At 44.0% G+C, this 21309-nt stretch overlaps 2 protein-coding genes across 11 annotated transcripts in view; one reads left to right on the forward strand and one right to left on the reverse strand.

Annotated features, from left to right (window-relative positions):
• Positions 1–10624, forward strand: LOC116272834 (cation-dependent mannose-6-phosphate receptor). 6 transcript variants are annotated; one of them, XM_031661668.1, is made up of 8 exons: positions 1–589; positions 3249–3357; positions 3674–3853; positions 4477–4643; positions 6705–6814; positions 7080–7210; positions 8053–8179; positions 9692–10624. In XM_031661668.1, exons 3-8 carry the CDS (start codon positions 3675–3677, stop codon positions 9917–9919), a joined length of 942 nt encoding a protein of 313 aa, XP_031517528.1. In that variant the 5' UTR covers positions 1–589; positions 3249–3357; position 3674; the 3' UTR covers positions 9920–10624. The 6 variants fall into 6 exon arrangements, with proteins under 6 accessions (XP_031517528.1, XP_031517526.1, XP_031517530.1 ...); XM_031661666.1 differs by lacking the exon at positions 3249–3357; XM_031661670.1 differs by lacking the exons at positions 3249–3357; positions 9692–10624 and adding an exon at positions 8652–9178.
• The window catches only part of LOC101024722 (polyhomeotic-like protein 1), a 25658-nt gene continuing 14646 nt past the window's right edge, over positions 10298–21309 (reverse strand). For all 5 annotated transcript variants that reach the window (XM_009180154.2, XM_003905943.4, XM_009180151.4 and 2 more), the window contains 9 exons: positions 19587–20079; positions 17188–17972; positions 16518–16665; positions 16049–16260; positions 15291–15405; positions 13556–13664; positions 13194–13344; positions 12513–12744; positions 10298–11282 (listed from right to left, as the gene is read on the reverse strand). In XM_009180154.2, the coding sequence (XP_009178418.1) occupies positions 11128–11282; positions 12513–12744; positions 13194–13344; positions 13556–13664; positions 15291–15405; positions 16049–16260; positions 16518–16665; positions 17188–17972; positions 19587–20079 (2400 nt within the window). In that variant the 3' untranslated portion in view covers positions 10298–11127. The remainder of the gene's footprint in view (positions 11283–12512; positions 12745–13193; positions 13345–13555; positions 13665–15290; positions 15406–16048; positions 16261–16517; positions 16666–17187; positions 17973–19586; positions 20080–21309) is intronic.

Consider the following 21309-nt stretch of genomic DNA (forward strand, 5'->3'; position numbering starts at 1 on the left):
CAGCGTCCCTCTCAGGCGGCGAACGGTCTAGGAAACGCTCGGAGGAGACCTAGCGTGAAAACTACAACTCCCGCCGAGCCCGAGGGCGAGCTGCCAGCGTAACTTCCGCTTCCGCCACCTGCCCCTCGCACTCTCTTCACTCGGACCCTACCCGGGAGCGGTCCGGCGCGTGACGCCGCGTGACCGGGGCGCGCAAGCCGAGAGGCCCTGGAAGCGGGACTTTGGGACCCCATTGGAAGAAAGGCAACCAGAAAAGGCGAAACTAGACAACCTCGATAGTGATTGGAGCTGATGGAACGAGGGCGGAGCTAAAATCCCAGGGAGACCGGGAAGGGGAAAGGGGCGAAATTGTTCTTTGGTCACATGCTGCGGGGTCTGGTGGGAGGAGCGGTTGCCCAGCGGCCTCTTGGCGCTTCCTGTTTCCGGTTCCCGGAGTGGGGCACATCCAGGCGCTAGGGGGAACGCTGGCCTCTGAAACTAGCTCTGGGACCGGGGTCTGCGGCCGGCCCCTAGCTGGCCCCGTCTCCCATCCCCAGACGGGTATTCACGGGGGATTCTGAGCTTTGGCTGCTCCAGTTCCCCGCGACACGTGAGTGTGAGGGGCGTGGAGGAGGAGGCGGGCTGGGGTGCGCTCACACTTAAACGTCTATGACAGGAGCCGGGATCGCAATGGCTCCCTTGACCATGGTTCTAGCCAAAGATCTGGCTGAGGAGCCCTAAGAGTAGAATAGAGGCGGAGGCGTGGGGGCGGAGAGTCACGGAGTTCCGAAAGGTGTGAGGGAGAAAGGACTTCCAAAACCAGAGAGGGGATTTACGATACTTGGAAAGCAGGGAAAGGAAGATAACCCCAAGTATGGAGTCCGTTGGAGGTGTTCGTGGATTTATTTGTAGGAGAAATTTTGGCCTGCATCACGGTGGGAGGTCAAGTGGCATCATTTGGAGAAGGTATGGCTCCAAGCACTTGGAAAGTCGGGACACTGGACAGAGCGAGAATTTCTAGCACCCTGGGAGAGGTTTGAGGGGGATGCGACTGTGATATGGATAAGAATGGCTGATGGACGGATTATCATGTGTTCCTCGTGGGGAGCTTCCGCTCTTGGGACGAAGCCGCTACTTCTCTGAGGCTCCTTCTCTCTTGAGTTCTTTAAGCATTTAAGCATTGGGCCTTTTAGCCAATTGGGGCTGCTTTTCTAAAAATGTAGGCTGCTGGAGAAAAAGGGATAAGGACTGCTACATCAGAAAGGAGCCAGCGGGAAGACAGTAGAAATTCCACTGGAAAAATGGCCATGGCTGTCTTACCAGATGGGGAAGTGAGTGCTACAGAGGCCCAGTGGTGTAAGCTGCTTCCCAATTGCTGACTTAGTCATTGGCCACCCTAATAAAGGATAATTTTTAGCATTGCCAAATGGAATAGATGTGTCGTTAGAGAATAAGAAAATTGAAAGAGATTTTTCAAGATCATAAAATCCTGCTCCTTATTTCCAAAGTATATAGACAAACTCTTGTACCTTGAGAATCTAATTGTAGCATATTAAAAGGGGACTACCCAACCCTTCTATTTCGTTCTCTGCCTGATTGTTGCACCCCTATGTTTGTAAGTTTTCCAGCAGTCATCTTTATGCCACGAATCGTCTAAATTGCCCCATACACATAAAATACCTGTGTAATGTACAGCAAGTAATTTAACTAATTCTGTAAAGCGTCAGTTTTCTCGTTTTAAAGTATGAAAAATGACACCTATTTTTCTGGGTTGTGAAGATTAATGAACATAATCTAGGTAAAACATTTAGCGCATTATGCCACTGAATCAAAGAGAAGCAGCTTAAATTTAAAGCCAAGCCTTAAGCAGGAAAGAAGAATACAGTATCAATTTATTACCCTTTTTTAATAATAAGCAAATAAAAGATAGTTCAACTCAGCTAATGGCTGAGGTGTTTAACTTTTCATTCCTTCCTAATTTTGTGAGATTCCTTGTTCTAGTTTAGGAAAAGAAATCATCAACTGTCAGTTTTTAATTAGGTCCTGAGAGACTGACTGTAAAGGAAAATGGCAGGCTAAGTTAGTCTAGAAAAAGGAGCCTCCAATTTCTTTTTAGTGAGTCAGCTGGTCAAGTTGTGTGTTGAGCAGTGGGTTAACTTAGGGAAGGTGGTGGGAGTTGGAGGTCTAAGTTCTTTATTTCACCACCTATTCAGTCAACTGTGAGGAATCACTTCCCCTTCACTTCTTAGGAGGAAAAAAAAAAAAACCCACAGTTTTGGTTGCCTGCTCTCATCTCCAAAAAATTATTATGTACATAGTGGAAATATACATGTAATGACAGACCATGAACTCTGGAGCCAGACTCTCTGGCTAATTCCACTAGCTGTGTCTCGGTTTTCTTATTGGTAAAATAGCAACAATAATTGTATTTACTCATAAGGTTGTGAGGATTAATTAGTTATTTAATATATGTTAAGTGCTTTGAACAGCACCTGGCCCAAGGCAGTAGTCTATTGTTTCCTGCTGTTGTGTGGTTTCAGTGCATTAAATGTGTTATGAGGGCCTTGGACCTCTTGGCTAGCTATGATTATTCTATGGCAACTACCATAATATTACAGTAGTGAATTGATGTTTGGGGTACAGGAAGTCAGGCAGACAATTTCCCGGAATTTGTTGCTTTAGTGGGGTGTGGGAAATAGAAGGTCAGATGTTACTTTGTTTAGGGAAATGGGGAAAGTGCATTCAGGGTCAAGGTTGGAGCTTCCATTTTCCCATCTTCACACTCATTAGTACCCATGAAAATTCTGCTTGTTTCAAGTTTTATACTTCAAAAATGCGGTGGAGTAAGTGGACCAGCATGAAAAAGAACTAGAGAACTTTAAAGAATATTCATACCAAAGCCCAGATTTGCAGCGTTTTATTGTAAGTGAGAAAAGTTTAGAAGAGTTAAATCAGGAAACTGCCCGTGATACTGTTGGAATAAACAAGTAGCGATGGCCTGAGGGATCATTAACAGATATCAGAGTGAAGTGTTTTGCAAGGGTAAATCAGTCTGTCCTGGATATGAGGATGGATTAGAGAAAACAAAATGTTAGGTTTTGGTGGGGGTTTTTTTGCCAAAACCACAGTCACCTTTGCACCAACCTAGTAAGTTTGGGAAAGAGAGCTGTGTGTTTTCATTCCTAGAGCAGTACAAGCAGCAGGTGAATTGAATTTACTCTATTGTAAAATGGCTTGGTGATTCCCAATTTGTTGTCATTGATTTGTAGCATAAAAGACAACTGTACTTACTGGAAGTCTAGAAACCCTTGAGACTTGTGACCTGTAGAGGCCGAAGAGGTTTCAAAAGACTTCATCAAGCCATCAAACAGTAAAGAGGCAAGGAGGCAAGGATGGCTCCGCCCAAGCTATCATCATTCTCTTTTAAGTTTTCTTCATTTCCCCCTTCTCAACCTTGTAGTTTGTTCTGAAAGACTCACCTATACATTAGACTAAAAGTTAAATATAAATGAGTTTTCTGCTGCAGGTGCTCTTGTTAGAGATATTAAAATGTACTATGTGTTGCATATGCCAGAGAATCGTGTACTTTCTGGATAGTCAAAATACCATCCATTTATTACACATTCATACGCTTTGTTTCTTTCCCCCTCTCCTGATCCTACCTGCCCTCCCCAACACACACTCTCTCCCAAAGGATGTTCCCTTTCTACAACTGCTGGAGGACTGGACTGCTACTGCTGTTACTTCTGGCTGTGGCAGTGAGAGAATCCTGGCAGGCAGAAGAAAAAACTTGCGACTTGGTAGGAGAAAAGGGTAAAGAGTCAGAGAAAGAATTGGCTCTAGTGAAGAGGCTGAAACCACTGTTTAATAAAAGGTAAATGAGAAGAACCTTAAAGAGCTTGAGAAAATATTTATGTTAAGGTCTTTTCTTACTGATTTTATTTGATAACGTGCTCTCTTTTATGATATAGAGCAAATTCTCAGCCCAGCTTTTAGTTGCCGTGTGCAGTTTTCTCATCTTTCACAGAAGAGTAGCTACTTCCAAGACTGGATCCAAGAGACTAGCTTGTAGAAATTTAAGCATTATTTGATACCTACATATAATAGGACTTTAGAAATATCGGATAAACATATTTAGGCTGACACGTCATTGTAAGTGTCAGGGATCTTCAGTTATATAAATCTGAAGTTGGTCCCTAAGAAATGAGACTATCCCATGAACATGGGCCCTTATTCATTGGAACATGGTTACTAACAGGCATTCTAAAAATAACTAGAATACTGAGCTATCTTGGGTGGTGTATTTTAATAATTCATCATCAGCAATAAGGATGGTCTGTCAAGGTTATGAATATCTTAAACAAATATTCACTCAGCCATGACCTCAAGTAAATCGAGCATGTTGTTTGTTTTGTTTTAATTAAAGGAAAAGGATGCTCTTATTCCTGAGGCTGATAGCTGGTAACTCCTCTTCTTTCTTCCCACTTCTCTTGACAGCTTTGAGAGCACTGTGGGCCAGGGTTCAGACACATACATCTACATCTTCAGGGTGTGCCGGGAAGCTGGCAACCACACTTCTGGGGCAGGCCTGGTGCAAATCAACAAAAGTAATGGGAAGGAGACAGTGGTAGGGAGACTCAACGAGACTCACATCTTCAACGGAAGTAAGAAAACTCCCCTTCCTACTCTTGATTAACTAATTGATCCCAACCAATCCCTCTGACAATCCTGTATGTCGTGGCCCTTTCCAGTCTCTTCGGTATATCATATGTGTGGTTCGGCACACCTGAGACTATAATATACCACAGGATGCCTAATTCCACAGCTCCTCTGTAAGTCACAGCTCAGGACAATTGTGCATTACAATTAGTGAAAAACTTATGCAAAATGAAGACTCTAGCCAGAATTTTTTGTTGTTGTTGTTTTGAGACGGAGTCTCTGTCACCCAGCCTGGAGTGCAGTGGCACAATCTGCAACCTCAGCCTCTTGGGTTCAAGCAATTCTCCAGCCTCAGCCTCCCGAGTAGCTGGGACTACAGGTGTGTGCCATCACGCCCAGCTAATTTTTGTATATTTAGCAGAGACGGGGTTTCACAATGTTGGCCACGATGGTCTTGATCTCTTGACCTCCTGATCTGCCCACCTCGGCCTCCCAAGGTGCTGGGATTACAGGCATGAACCACCGCTCCCAGCCAACTCTAGCCAGAATTCTATAGCCTAGAGTTCTTTTATTCACCCAAATACTTTTAATGAGCTTCACACTAGACTTAAAAATGCCAACCACCACCACTTTTCATCAAATTAATCAAAAGTTGACCAGTTAAATTTTAAGAGCTCAAACTTTTTTTGCAAACTACTCAGTCTGCAAAACTTTACCCACTGACTTTTGTGCTATGGTGGTGGTATTTCTTAAAAGTCGCATTGCTGGAGAGGACCATGTAAGCACCTATATGGTCCAATTCCCTCCCATACAGATAAATAACTAAGTTATACAGGGTAGCTATTTACTCCTGGTAAATAATACAATACAAAAATAACAAAAGGATTTGGGGCTAGGGGTTATGTGACTAGGTTCTCCTCCTATTTCCTAATCCTGTGACTGGAAAGTCATATCACCTTTTGACTTTATTTTCTCATATGCAAAACGAGGAGCATTCACCTCACAATTATTGAATCAAATGATATTTTGCAAAATAACTGAACACAGTAAATACTAAAGAGGAGATATACATTCCAATATTAAATATCTGCTTTGAATTTATCTGGGGCTAAGTTGAAATCTTAGATGGGCTTACCCCTGCTGCTCAGCCATTGTATGGAACCTCTTTTTTTGCTTTTAGAAGATATTCAGAAAATGAATCAGTGTTAAGGTATGGATCATAATTGCTTTTGCATTGTCAGCTGCCTACCTTTAATGTTAAAAATTAAGATTTTTTTTTTTTTTTTTTTTTTGAGATGGAGTCTTGCTCTGCCACCCAGGCTGGAGTGCAGTGGCCGGATCTCAGCTACTGCAAGCTCCGCCTCCCGGGTTCCCGCCATTCTCCTGCCTCAGCCTCCCGAGTAGCTGGGACTACAGTTGCCCGCCACCTCGCCCGGCTAGTTTTTTGTATTTTTTAGTAGAGACGGGGTTTCACCGTGTTAGCCAAGATGGTCTCGATCTCCTGACCTCGTGATCCGCCCGTCTCGGCCTAAGATTATTCTTTTTTTTTTTTTTTTTTTTTGAGACGGAGTCTCGCGCTGTGTCACCCAGGCTGGAGTGTAGTGGCGTGATCTCGGCTCACTGCAAGCTCCGCCTCCCAGGTTCACGCCATTCTCCTGCCTCAGCCTCCGAGTAGCTGGGACTACAGGCGCCCGCCACCACGCCCGGCTAGTTTTTTGTATTTTTAGTAGAGACGGGGTTTCACCATGTTAGCCAGGATAGTCTCGATCTCCTGACCTCGTGATCCACCCGCCTCGGCCTCCCAAAGTGCTGGGATTACAGGCTTGAGCCACCGCGCCCGGCAGATTATTCTTAAATGAATATCTGATTCTTGTCTTAAGGGAACACAAGTCTTTGTAAGCAAACAAGTTTAGCTTGGCATTTCTGGTGTACCAAGTTCATACTGATGAGGCTTGTTTACTTATAACCAATTGCAATGAATTACTCAATTCCACTCTGCCATACCACCCAGATCTGCCTCTGCTTTTCCCCCACGCCATAGCTCCATTTTCCTTGTCCCTCCTCAGGTAATTGGATCATGCTGATCTATAAAGGGGGTGATGAATATGACAACCACTGTGGCAAGGAGCAGCGTCGTGCAGTGGTGATGATCTCCTGCAATCGACACACCCTAGCGGTGAGGCACCCTGGGTTGTATAAGGCGAGGGAGGAGATTGAAAGGACTGACGTGAGGTGGGGGAGAATATCCAGAGGGGACACAATACATTGCAATGGACATTAGAATACTAGCAGCTCAGTTTCTCTCTGTGTCAGACACGCATCTTCCATGGAAAATAGGCTGCTGAACTAGGAAGGAGCAGGTATTTTGGGGGTTTTTTATTTTGTTGCATAGGAGTCAAAACACTTTACCACCTAAATGTGTTATGCCATCTCATCATCAGGACAATTTTAACCCTGTGTCTGAGGAGCGGGGCAAAGTCCAAGATTGTTTCTACCTCTTTGAGATGGATAGCAGCCTGGCCTGTTCCCCAGAGATCTCCCACCTCAGTGTGGGTTCTATCTTACTTGTCACGTGAGTATGCCTTATCAGAACAGACCTTCTTTCCTTTTGTTTTTAAGATCAGTAACTATATGGTGGTACATAAGCACAAACTGTACATGTGTATATTATACTGTAATTGATGGGGATGACTTTTTAAATCCTCTAGCTATAAAATAATTCTGCCAGGTCACAGTGGCTCACACCTGTAATCCCAGCACTTTGGGAAGCCAAGGCAGGCGGATCACCTAAGGTCAGGAGTTTGAGACCAGCCTGACCTACATGGTGAACCCTGTCTCTACTAAAAATACAAAATTAGCCAGCACAGTGGCACACGCCTATAATCCCAGCTACTTGGGAGGCTGAGGCAGTAGAATCACTTGAACCTGCGAGGTGGAGGTTGCCGTGAGCTGAGGTCGCACCGTTGTACTCCAGCCTGGGCAACAAGGGCAAAACTGCATCTCAAAAAAAAAAAAAAAACTGACTCTGCAAGTTTTTTTTAAATGAGATTTAATGTTTAGTTGCCGGTATAGATTTGCATTTGGAGGTGCTTTTTTCCCCTGCTGGAGGACTAGGCAATTTTTATATTATTTCATTCGGTTATCAGAACTTTTAGAGAAATGGAATCATATACTTAACGGTGATTATTCTTGGCCATAGAATCACACCCTGTCACACTTTGGGCCTTTTTTCTCTTGGACTGACAGCACTCTAATTGGTTTTCTAAGAGCTACCAGCCCCCTTTTTCATTTAGTGTCACTACTCATTTTTCCTTTTCAGGGAATGTATCTTAGGAAACAGCTAACAGTAAATATAGAGGTTATCCTGAGTTTTACTAGTTCTCAGTTCTTAAGTATAGACTTCTTTCTCTACAGGTTTGCGTCACTGGTTGCTGTTTATGTTGTTGGGGGGTTCCTATACCAGCGACTGGTGGTGGGAGCCAAAGGAATGGAGCAGTTTCCTCACTTAGCCTTCTGGCAGGATCTTGGAAATCTGGTAGCAGTAAGTAACAGGGCAGCTGGTTGAATTTGTAGCCTGCAAACAAGGCTGGGTGACCAACCATCCTGGTCTGCTCACACTGAGGGGGTTCCTGGGACACAGGACATGGAGTGCTAAAACCACAAAAGTCCCAGTAAACAAGACGGTTGCCCTAGTACAAAGTAGTAAGTGGCACAGCATCCGTTTCTGGCCTTGGTAAGAAATTGCTGAAAGAGCAACACTGTTGATGACCAGGTGGGCTCTTCTAAATCTGATTTAGCTTTTAAGTGGGCCTGGGTGGGAAGAAGGGGAGGCCTAAGAAGAAACTTTTTCTCCTGTTGTCCCAAATTGAATTTAGGCTGATTGTCACATCTTTTAGGTTTTCTCATTATCCCTGTAGAAAACCAATTCTTGCCACATTCCTAGACCGTAAGTACATTTTTCTCATAACCTAAAGTTGGATGCTCCAAATTATTATTATTTTTCTCCCCTACAGGATGGCTGTGACTTTGTCTGCCGTTCTAAACCTCGAAATGTGCCTGCAGCATATCGTGGTGTGGGGGATGACCAGCTGGGGGAGGAGTCAGAAGAAAGGGATGACCATTTATTACCAATGTAGATTGCACTTTATATGTCCAGCCTCTTCCTCAGTCCCCCAAACCAAAGCTACACAGCCAGATTTCTCAAGCAGTCTCAACTCCAGTCTCTCATCTCACCCTTACTATTGCTCTTGCTTTCCAGTTTGCTTTTGATTTGCATCTTCTCACTAGTAAAACTGCCTTCCCTTTGTTCCTTATTTTCTGTTTTTTCTCTAGAGAGGTACAGTTGTAAGTCAGACTTAATATTAATAGGGCCTGTGAAAACAGGCTTTTGCATTGTCTCTTGACATCACAAGGTACAACAGGCATATGGGCAAAATGGTGTGGCAGGCTCACTGGCCCTTTGTTTTTTAAACACATTTTCACAAGTTTTTGAGACACTGGATTTCTTTAATTAAAAAAAAAAAAATGCCAAGAAACATTATTTATACAGGTTTGATTGCTTTCATGTTGTTATTCTGTACCCTATAGTAGTCTCCATGAGAATCTGGTATTTCTTGCTGCTTGGAACTACTTTGCAGTGATTACTTGGTTGCAGTCCAAGTACTCTCGTTTAGTCTGAGCCTGGAGATGTTCTAGACTTGCTTCTCCCACCTCTGGGATTAGGACAGGAAAAATGTGAAATTTCCCTTTACAGGATTATACGGTACCATCACATCATTTGTGGAAATTGGGGTGACTGTATAGCTGGGATTGGGCCATGGATTGTGGTCTTATCTGTCCACATACAGCCAAAATGCCTATCCAGAAATCCAGTCCACTGGAAAGGAAAATTGGAACTCCTGTGCCACAGGGGTTCCAGAAAAGGGAAGTCACTTTACCTTGCGGTGGTGGGATCCTGATGTCTTTCTTCCATTTGTAGTAAAAGCTGGTAAAGCTTTTCTTACTCCTGGTTCCCTATACCAGTATTTCTAAACGTGTCGCACTTTCTCCACAGGCATGTGGTTTTGACCTTTTTTTCAATCTTCTGGAAAGGGAATGGAAGCAGAAGTGGGACATCGAGGGCTCTGCTGTCCTCTGCGCTGGGTGTGGAATGCTGCTGCACCTGTCCCTTCTGCTGGCTCAGGGAAGTGTCTTCTTGCCCACATTTCTGTGGGGAAAGGTTTTTAATCCTCTGATGCTTCCATCTTCCTGTTTAGGCCATGTGCCCAGAAACCTGGACTGATCTTTCTGTAATAGTGAACCCCTGGGCCACTGAAGAGTAACATGGCTCCACTGGACACAAAAGAGGAATGGAATCAATAGGCAGGGGGCCTTTTCTAAGCCTTAGGAAAAGAAAATGAAACTATTTCATCTTTGGACTTTTCAATACTATTGGAGTGATTTTTTCTTTCTAAACAGGGAAAATAATGTTACAAAAGCATCTTTTTTGTTATTTGTTTGCATCCCTCCCCCCACACCCTGGTGTTTTAAAATGAAGAAAAAAAAAATCACTTTTTGTACAAAAACTCGTAATGATTAAAAAAACAAACAAAACATATTGGCCTAGTCATTTGTGTGAACGTGGGCAAAGACTGGAATAGAGTAAGACAACTGAAACCGATTTTCATCCTTTTACTGAGGAAAAAAATATTTAATATTTTTGTTGTATAAGGAATAGTGCCTAAGGCAGGTACTTATACTCCTGACCTTAGCCCCACGCACTCTGGTTTTATACAGCTATAGGACAGAGCAGAGTTGGAACTGAAAAATAGGGTACAAAGTAACAAATTGGAGGGGAACAGTGGGATGCAGAAAGAATGAGCAGCCACATATGCCCCAGTCAAATACTTTTAGTCCCTGCAGCATAAGAAAGATGTCAATCAAGTCTCTACACTGGCTGGGGATCCTGCCGGGAGAAAAGATTCAATCACAAGGGAGTAAGTGACAACAAAGAGAAAACTCTGAGCCACAGCTACACTGGCAGGGGGTGTACCAGATTTTGCTACTTGTGTCACACAAGCTAGAAAAACCCTACCTCTCCCATTGGGCAGGCAACCTAACATTCCACCCAGTTCCTTGCCTTACCATACTATGTATTCCTCCTCTTGGAGAATTAAGACCTGGGCTAAATGCTCCATTCCAGGATAAGGCTGAGCAGTCCTAGTTCTCTAGACTGCCTCTTCTATAAAGATTGGATTAAGGTAGGTGGAAATGGTGAGAATTGTAAAGATTTTACAAAATAAAGTAGAACCCAGAGAAAATGTCAAAGCTGCCGCCATGTAGCACCAGCAACCAATTCTTGCACTTCTCTTCCCTGTCTCAGTAATCCCCTACAGAAGGTTACATGATTGGAACAGCTCTTTCTTCCCTGCAAAGTCTCTGCTGGTACCAGGTTATAACCTGGACAGTGGGGAGTGTCTGCCTTAGGCTGGTTTGTGCAACAGGGCCACCTTAGGTCTCCTTGAGGACATTTATCTTGGCGCAGATCTTGAGGGCAGGGCCCAGCTTGATGTTCATGGCACTCATAAGATGTTCTTCTTTAAGTAATAAAAGGGCCTGTCCATCAATCTCCTGTGAGCGAAATTCCTCCGCAATCTCTTGGCAGCCTAGAAGAAATGGTGAGAACACGTAGGTAGTGCCGGATGATAGGAGGAGGGAAACTAAATGAAACTGAGGTCTAGCAATGATTAATTCCAAAGTACTTGTCCTAAATTCAGTAATACGAAGTCAGATGGCAAGCTTTAAAAGGAAAATGAAATTAGAAAGAATTGGCTATTTAAAAAATGGCAGAGGCTCACACCTGTAATCCCAGCATTTTGGGAGACCAGGGTAGGCAGATCCCTTGAGCCCAGGAGTTGACCATCCTGGGCAACATGGCAAAACCTTGACTCTATAAACACAAAAATTAGCTGGGCATGGTGGTGCATGCCTATAGTCCCAGCTACTTGGGAAACTGAAGCAGGAGGATCATTTGAGCCCAGGATGCAGAGGTTGCAGCGTGCCAAAATTCATGCCACAGCACTCCAGCCTGGGCAGCAGAGTAAGACTGTCTCAAAACAACAACAACAACAAAGCCAAGGTCCAAGACCAAGAAAGGAAAAGCAACTAAATTGTTCAACCACAGAAATAACTTCATTCAAATAGCGTGGAGATGGGAGAAAGCGAGAGAACAAAAAAGCATGTTTTCTTTTATACTGGCAAAAAGATTCTTTGTGATCTTTTTGTTTAAGGGCCCAGAATTGAGACAAATAGCAAGAAGGGTAGGGTAATTTTCATTTCTGGAGAAAACTCTTTGTCAAGAATAGCATATAGGCTGAGTGCGGTGGCTCACACCTATAATCCCAGCACTTTGGGAGGCCAAGGCAGAAGGATCTCTTGAGCCCAGGACTCCAAGACCAGCCTGGACAACATAGGGAAACCCTGCCTCTGTTTAAAAAACAAACAAACAAAAAAGACTAGCAAACAAGCCCTCTTTGAAGAGTGGGGCAACAATAGCCACTTAGTTTCTAATACCCTGCTCCACTGAAAAAAAAATTTTCTCCCTGGTAGGTATCATAATTACACATAAAAAATATTTTATCCAAAAATTTAGTGAGAAATGCAGCTACATCATGAAATATGATAATCAAACACTGTAAAATTACTGACGCTATAGAAGATAATGTCAACCCAGAAAAAAATCAGGAAGTCAACTTGAATAAATATTAGGAGTAGAGCCGCTATATTAGCATTCAAGCTCCCACTGCTTTAAAGTCAATTACTTTCCCTCTTATCAAGGCCCCTGCGGGATGATGTAAGGAAAACAACCTGGGTTCTGTTGAAGAGAGGGTCAGTACCTTGGAGAGAAGCAATAAACTCGTACACCTCCTCTACACTCCAACGGCTGGGATTACTGGACAGGAACACAGGGTTGATGCCATGTAACTCCGGTGTAGGTGGAGCTGTATTGGGATTCCCCAGATCACGTTCTCCATGCGCAGCTCTTACTGATAAAGGCCCAGGAGATGTTGGAGAGAGTGCTTCATCATAACTGGAATTATCTGAACCTCGGCTAGAGTCTTCTTGACCCTATAGGGAAAATAGCAAACCAGTGAGGTCAGTGTCAAAGGTTTATTCTCCTCTCTCTCTTCCCAAACCACCCTGGATTGGGCGTAGAAGAAAAACTAATCTTACCACATATGAAATAAGCAGCACTTTATTTGCAAATGCCCAAAATCTACTCTCAAGTGTCTTTTAAATAGAAACTGTATCACCTCCTTGATTCTCCCCATGACCTAACAATTGATCTATTTTCTCTACTCAAGTACAGTGTAAGGATTACTGGATATATGAACCAGTAGTTAGGTAAGAGGTCCAGACACAAAGGGGGTCAGGGTCTCTTGGAATTTGGAGTAATGCAATCAATGTGAAACCAGAGTTCTCACCTCACGCCCTCTTACCTGGGCAAATGAATTGCCCTGTAGGGAAAGAAAAAAGACCCACTTTAAAGGCATCTGGCTCTGCAACAAGCAGCTCACCCGGTGGCACTTGCCCTGAATCTTGGCACGGGCAATGTCAGAGGAGCTGCGGCGGGGTCCACGCCTGCGAACGCGAGCGTAGTTGGCTTCTTGAAACTCTTTCATTTTTTTCCTCTTCAGCCGGAACTGATGGCTACAGCTCACATTGTACCTACAGGACAGGGCACATACAGGATGTCAATAGTGCCACAGAAGACTACCCTGCTCTAAATGTGAATTGCTGCTTATGAGCTGATTTGGGGAAGGGAATAAAAGCAAGGAGGCAGACATAAAATATCAGCTATGAGATGATCCTGGGGAAGGGGTGTAACATTAGATGGAGATATCAGTGCTGAGGGCAAGGAGGAGGGTGCCCAGAGTACCTCTTAGCGCAAGTCATGGAGCAGAACCTCTTAGAGCCACGAAACTGCTCTGCGGGGGCGTACTTCCCACAGTACTCGCACTTCAGGAGATTCGCCTTCTTATCTAACTCTAAAAAACAAGGCATTGCTGGACAGTCACCATGGGTTTCTGCTGCCCCTCAAGCAATCATTAGGCTCAGAGCTGGATTCTAAAATTATTCTCAGGGTTTACCCCCAAAAACCTACACAACCTAGTTGAGAATCCCTAAAACACAAAGTTCAAAATCTAAAACCATGAAGACGTGTCCCTTGAGAACTTTATGACATCTTCCTAATCTTAAGCCAAACTCTTTCCATTTTAGATGTCTTGCTAATTTTATCCTAATTCACACTCTTAGATTTCAGATATGATTCAACTTCTGAGGAAAGAGGAACTAATTACTAATGCCTAGAAAGATATAAGATCCATCTACCACAAGGATTTCCAAAAGCAGGGGGAAAATGTAAATAAGAGTCCTTAAGACAGATTATAAAATCTAGAATAAGGAGAACTGGAAATTAAAGACATAAACGTCCTATTTTAGATCATCTTTTGAAAAAAAAAAATTTTTTTTGAGACCGGGTCTCACTTTGTCATCCGGGCTGGACTGCCGTGGCACTATCTTGGATCGCTGCAACCTCCACCTCCCGGGCTCAAGCGATCCTCCCACCTTGGCCTCCCAAGTAGCTGGGACTACAGGCACGTGCCACAATGCCCAGTTATTTTTATATTTTTTTGTAGAGAGAAGGTTTCACTATGTTGCTCAGGCTGGTCTCAAACTCCTGAGCTCAAGAAATCCACTGGTCTTGGCCTCCCAAAGTGCTGGAATTATAGGTGAGAGTCATCACACTCGGCCAAAAAATACATCTGTAGAGTAAAGAATAATTCAGGGGCTGGGCGCGGTGGCTCACGCCTGCAATCCCAGCACTTTGGGAGGCCGAGGCGGGCAGATCACCTGAGGTGGGGAGTTGGAAACTAGCCTGACCAACACGCAGAAACCCCGTCTCTACTAAAAACACAAAAATTAGTCGGGTGTGGTGGCGCATGCCTGTAATCCCAGTTACTTAGGAGGCTGAGGCAGGAGAATCGCTTGAACCCAGGAGGCGGTGGTTGCAGTGAGCCAAGATCACACCATTGCACTCCAGCCTGGGCAACAAGAGCAAAACTCCATCTCAAAAAAAATAATAACAATTCAAAAGGTTACTTTAGCTGGATAAATTCCCCTAACCTTATATAACTCCTTTTCTGTGATTCTACATACTCTGATATATAATATGGCTTCTATGTGTAGACGGACTTCATTTTATTCCTACTTTTTTTTTTTGAGACAGAGTCTCGCTCTGTCGCCCAGGCTGGAGTGCAGTGGCGCGATCTTGGCTCACTTCACTGCAACCTCCACCTCCCAGGTTCAAGTGATTCTCCTGCCTCAGCCTCCCGAGTAGCTGGGACTATAGGTGCATGCTGCCACACCAGGCTAATTTTTGTATTTGTAGTAGAGACAGGGTTTCACTAAGTTGGCCAGACTGGTCTCGAACTCCTAATCTCAGGTGATGTGCCTGCCTTGGTCTCCCAAAGTGTTGGGATTATAGGCATGAGCCACCATGCCAGGCCTTATTTCTACTTTAAATAAACAGGTAACTACTATTTTACACTGAATCCTCAAACACATCTCCACAAGCCTCCTTCCCCTAAATGGGTCTCTAAATAAATACTCACCGGCAGAGGGGCTGTCTACTCCCAAAGGGCCACCTGACTGATTCTCAGTCAGCCCTGTCGGAAGGCCAGTCTGTAGTGGCTTCTCAGACTCCTTCAGTAACTGAGAACAACCCACCTGTCCCAGAAAACATTTAGAATTAAGTTAGCCTGATCCCTTTCTGCTTCTCTATAGCTTTCCCCAACATTTCCCAATCAATATTATGTCTTTGCTTGGATCTCTGAGTTAAAGACCAAGTCTGGTTCAGAGAGAATCACTTTCAATATGTTAATCATTAAGAGTGGTAACTGGTCTCTATACAATGTTTGGAAATGAAAAAAAAAAGTAGTAACTGGCTTTTCTTTCCAGATAAGCCAATGGAGAACAGGTTCCTACACTGGCTCCCTATTTTGTCCTCTTCCTTCCTATGGTGCTGAAAATGCACTAGGAGTCAAGACACCTCAGTTCTAGTCCTGGTTCTACAAACCCTAGGAAAGCTCCTTAACTTCACTACTGTTCTATTCATTATAAAACAAACTAGTTAATCTAACTAAACATTACAGTTTTAAAGGTTACTTTCTTCCTTTTTTTCTCCTCTTCCTAACATTTTCATTTTATGCTTCACACACTCCTTTTCCTTTCCTTCTTTATAACTAAACAGCGTAACTGAACCATTCTTTAATTAAATAGTTCTGTGCCTTTTATTTTTACTGGAGTTTGAAAAGACAACAATCAAACCAAGTCCCCACTTCAAAGTCCCACCTTGTGGCCCTGCCCTCACCGGGAAAGGTTCTGCTCCTTCCTGGATAACAAAGCCTTCAATGATGTGGGTGAGAATCTGGGGCTTCACGATGGCCTGTGGGGGTTTTGAGTCACCCATCTGTCTAGACACCATGGCTAGTGTAGGAGGCGGTACTGATGGGGCAGGGGTCAAGGCTACTAGTTCACTGCCTGGGGTATTAGCATTCATATTAGCCACTGATTCAGCTTTTTCTGGAAAATAAACACAGATTAAGCAATAGACATGAGATGAAATACTGATCCATCTATTAGTTGAGCCGGCATGATCTTCCATAATAATCTATGTTTACCCTTGACAATTCACCCTGGATTCCCTGTTTTTGGACCTATTCATTTGTCCACCAACTTCTGGCCCATTTTCTACTCAATCAGATTTATCTTTTAGCTCACTCAGAACATTTCTCTACTCTGTGTGCACTACAACAGCATTTTAGAAGTCAGTTACTCACCTCCAAGACTGCTCTTCTCATCCATGACTTTTGGGCTCTCTGCTACTGGAGATGCCTTGGCAGGAAGCATTGAACCCAACGTGGAGACATCATCTCTCTCCTCCTCAGAGTCAGCCTTGCGTTTGACAGGCAATGTTTGGGGTTTACCCTATAAAGAAGAGGAAAGAAACAAAGATGTACAAATGAAGGATAACAAGGAACCACAATTATTACCATAAATAATCTCTTTCAAAGAAAATTTTCTTAGTTCCAGATTTGCCAATTTATCTACTTCCCATGGTACACTAAAATTCCTGGTCATTCCTAATAACTTTACATCAGGACAAAAGAAAATGTAACATGATTTAGTCCTGACCTAGGTCTTGAGACCCTGTATTCATGCAGACCAACCAAGAACTGTTGTTTTTTCAAGGACTGATTTGGTTAAGGCTATCTTGATCTAACTTATTACATACCCAAAACCCAGAATAGTATCAGTAACAAATTTAGGAGTATAAAGTTCAGATATTATACACATTAATGTGTCACTCTCTTACAGAAAAAGCAGATAAATACCAGTATTAACCCTCTTAACTCTTTATTCCCCTATTAAATTAAGCTCTATTTCCACTCAGCCCCAGGTCCTCTCTCATGCATAATAGTGCCCTCAAAACCATCAGACATCACTCACCGGCAAGTGCACAGACTGCATATAGAAGGCAGCAGGGACCTGGGCTACAACAGGTGAGGAGGTGGTAGCCCCACCCTTCACCACATGTGCTGTCCCCTGCACAGGAGCAAGGGTCATCCCAGGGGCCAATGTGGGAGGGCACTCCTGCAGTGCACCAGGAGCCTGGGATGAAGGTGGCGAGGAGGCCAAATGGGCCTGACCAGACTGCACTGGACCTGGCATCCCCCGGGAAGTAGGTACAGCAGCTGCCAGCTGTGCCAACCCCAAAGCCTGTGCCTGGGCTGTACCTGGCTGTCGAGTGCCTACAACTTGCACTGGGATATGGGGTGGTGGTTGCTGGGTAGCTGACATCTTAGCAGTCCCTAACTGAGGTGGCTTGATAGGTGCTACAGGTGGTTTGGATTGGATGGGAATTGGTGGCTTAGGGGCTGCATCAGGTGGAAGAGACAAGGGTGAAGACTGAAGCATGGGCTGAACGACCAGGGTTTGGGCTTGCTGCTGGGACTGTGAAGGTGGGACCTGCTGAGTAGGTGGGACCTGTGGTGGCTGAGGGGCAGTGAGAGTGGTGGCTTGCGGCTGCTGCTGTTGCTGCTGCTGCTGTTGTTGCTGCTGCTGCTGCGCCAACTGGAGGTGTGTAGCTGTGTGAAGTAGCTGAGACTGACGATGCTGGAACTGCTGCTGGTGGTGGATGGCAATCTGCTGCTGGATCACCACCTGTTTCTGCTGGAGGTGGATCTGTTGCTGTTGCTGAATCAGTGAATGGGGCTGGATTTGTGTGTAGGTGGCTGTAGGAACAATCCCAGAACAGAATAAAGAGAAAAAAGAGCAGAGAATAATAACCATTCTAAATTAAAAGTAAAATCATTTTTCCAAGGTATACCTAGTTTTGGAATTATGCGGTGAAAATAAATCTAGTCAGTATGAAACTTGGACATCACTTCATCCATACTCTTTCCACTGAATCAGACATTATCAACTACCACTAGTCTTAAAGATCCCAGAGAAAGAACTCCCTTGCTCAATAGAGCCTCAGTAATTTCTTGTGTCTCTTATCTTTGCCATACTTAAATATTGTACTCTTTTACTCTGTACTCAGCAAAGAAGAATGGTTAGCCCCTCCTCCATTAGACTTGGAGTTTCTCAAAGGCTGAATCCAATGTTTTATTTATTTTCACATCCCTAATACAGAGCCCAGGGCCTGACACTTCAGAAGCACTTAATATTCACTGAAAAAATAGATACTCACAGAGTTAAAGATACCAACATCTTCCCATGAATGACTTGGATTTTACAAACCATCAGCTTAGATCACTATCTAAGTCTTAAGAGTCAGCACCTGTCAGCTCTGACCTAAGTTTCCTCCACTGTAAACTGGGACTGACAAACTCTACTTCTCCATATTGCACCAGATTGTCCAGAGATCAAAGCATGTGATAAAGCACTTTAGAAATATAACTGCTAGAGTATGTAAATACCAAGTATAATAATAACTAACTTTTAATTTTTTGTGTGAGTAAATTATGTAAGTATATCAACAACTAAGGTGCTAGAAACAAGGCAAAAATCAACTTGACCAAATAAGATACACACATCTAACTACATCTTACCCGCAGTCTGAAAGCAAGTATAAACTATCGGTCTTGCCCTGTCACCTAGGCTGGAGCGCAGTGGTGCGATCCCAGCTCACTGCAACCTCTGCCGACCGGGTTCAAGCTATTCTCCTGCTTCAGCCTCCAGAGTAGCTGGGACTACAGGCGTACACCACTATGCCCAGCTAATTTTTGTATTTTTAGTAGAGACAGGGTTTCACCATGATGGCCAGGCTAGTCTGAAACTCTGACCTCAAGTGATCCACCTGCCTCGACCTTCCAAAGTGTTGGGATTACAGGAGTGAGCCACCGCACCCCACCTCTCTATTAGTCTTAAGTGCTCTAAGGCATTTGTACTATATCTGCTCTACGCTGGACCAAGTAACCACATTAAACAGTGAAGAGAGAATTCATCCCTTATAGTAAATGCTAAGTTACATGAAGACAAGGAATCTGCTTTTCAAAAATGTATCCCCAGTAATTCCTAGAAAACAGCAAACAATTCAGTAAGATGTGATGAATGAATAGACAGAGTGATAAACTGAAGAACTAACAGCCTAAGAAAGCGGACAGGGCAACTTGTAAGCTGACTATTGCCTGGTAGAAACAGATAAGATCTGTATCTGTCACTTGACCTCCGACCCTGAATAATATGTTCAAGGCTGATATGATTCCCATTCCTTCCTCTATTCAAGGACCAACAGAAGCGGGGAAAAAACAAAAAGGTGAAGAAAAAAAGGCAAAAAAAGAAAAAAAGGAAAATTTCACATTAATTCTGGGAGAATAATGACATTAGGAGTGACAATTTACCTGAGCTAATAAGTGTCTGGCTGGGCGCAGGTGTGGCTGTCCGTGTCAGGTTCATACCCACATTCTGCTGACCGCTCCCATCTGCTTCTGCCTTCTTGGCTGCTGCACTTTCTGCCTCTGTCTGGCTGCCCTGGCTCACAGTCACTGTTTGGGCTGCAGGCAAGGGCTGCACCACTCCTGTGCCCTTCCTGGGACAGCTCCCACCACCCACTCCTGAGGAAGGCAACTGGCCCAAACCACCATGTGCCTGGCCACCACCACCTGGACCCATGGACCCTGGGATGCTATTCCCACTGCCTCCACCAGCTTGACTAAGGTTGAGGGACTGGCTTGTGGCCCCAGAGGAAGCCTGTGCCACCGCTAGGGCCTGGCTAGAGGCCTGGGAGAGGCTAGAGACAGGGGAAGCTCCCGGAGGAATGGCCTTCTGAGTGGAGCCTTGCATTGGAGGTCCTTGAGCTGAGGCCTGTTGATTCCTTACTGCCAAGTTCTGCACCTGAAAGACATGAAAAAAACAGATTGAGAAAAGGAGGACTGGAGGCATTAAGGTCAAAGATTCAAAAGCAGCCAGGATAGCTATTGTGTTATATTCCACAGAATACCTCAGCTCGTATCTCTGCCTTTACAATATACTTTAAGGCCTTCCTACCTCCTAGGGAGGAACTCTGGAACCATATCTAATTTTTCAGCCACCTTCACTCACTAGCAAGTGTGTCATCAAGTGTGGTCATTTATTCCTTCAAAATCTCTCTTCAGTTACCCCTTTCCTCGCCATTCAATCATTCAGCACCTCCCAAAACCTTGCCATTCAATCATTCAGCACCTCCCAAAAACCTACTATGCCTCAGGTACTACATTGGATACTGGAAATGCAGAGGAAAGACACAGTCTCTGCTCTTAATGATGACTTTCTACTACAGAAGACAAGAAAATTACCACTTACGATATAAGATGTATAGATATACACCCAGTACCATAGGAGTACAAAGAAGGAAGAGCAACTAAGACTAGGGAGATCAAGAAAGGGCTTCCTAAAACACGTGATGCTGATCTGACACTCAGTAGGCAATGGTGAAGGTGGGGGTTTAAAGATATTGGTAATAGCATTTGCAAGGCCAGAGCCAAAAAAGGATTATTATTTAGACCAGGCGCTGTGACTCACGCCTGTAATCCCAACACTTTGGGAGGCCAAGATGGACAGATTGCTTGAGTTCAGGAGTTTGAGAACAGCCTGGGCAACACTGCCTCTACAAAAAATGCAGAAAATTAGCCAGGTATGGTGGCAAACACTTGTAGTCCTGGCTACTCAGGAGGCCAAGGTGAAAGGATCACTTGAGCCTGGGAGGCAGAGATTGCAGTGATCTGAGCTCATGCTACTGCACTCCAGCCTGGGTAACAGAGTGAGACCCTGTCTGTGGGGGGTAAAAAAACAAAGACATTATTTTTAAATATTATAGAAAATATGTATAATTTCTAAAAAGACTGTATTTTTAGAAATTATAAATATTATGTTTGGGGTAAATTACAAGGAATGGAAAGAAACGAAGCTAGGAAGGCAGGCTGTGGATAAGGAGGTAGGAAGGTGCTTGGCCATTAAGGGCCTGGTGTGTTGAAATAAGGAATCTGAACTTTAGTTTGGGAACAGCAAGTTTATCTGTCTTATTCATTGTTATATTCCTAGCACCTTCATAGTTCTGGCACATAGTCAGTACTCTAAAATATGGAT

The sequence above is a fragment of the Papio anubis genome, unplaced genomic scaffold (assembly GCF_008728515.1).
Source record: "Papio anubis isolate 15944 unplaced genomic scaffold, Panubis1.0 scaffold219, whole genome shotgun sequence".
NCBI lineage: Eukaryota > Metazoa > Chordata > Mammalia > Primates > Cercopithecidae > Papio > Papio anubis.

Excerpts from the sequence above, each read along its gene's own strand:
- LOC116272834 (XM_031661665.1), top strand. The coding sequence starts at position 854 with ATGGAGTCCGTTGGAGGTGTTCGTGGATTTATTTGTAGGAGAAATTTT. Across the intron at positions 4,644-6,704 it reads GACTCACATCTTCAACGGAA|GTAATTGGATCATGCTGATC; the intron begins GTAAGAAAACTC and ends GTCCCTCCTCAG. Across the intron at positions 8,180-9,691 it reads ATCTTGGAAATCTGGTAGCA|GCATGTGGTTTTGACCTTTT; the intron begins GTAAGTAACAGG and ends CTTTCTCCACAG.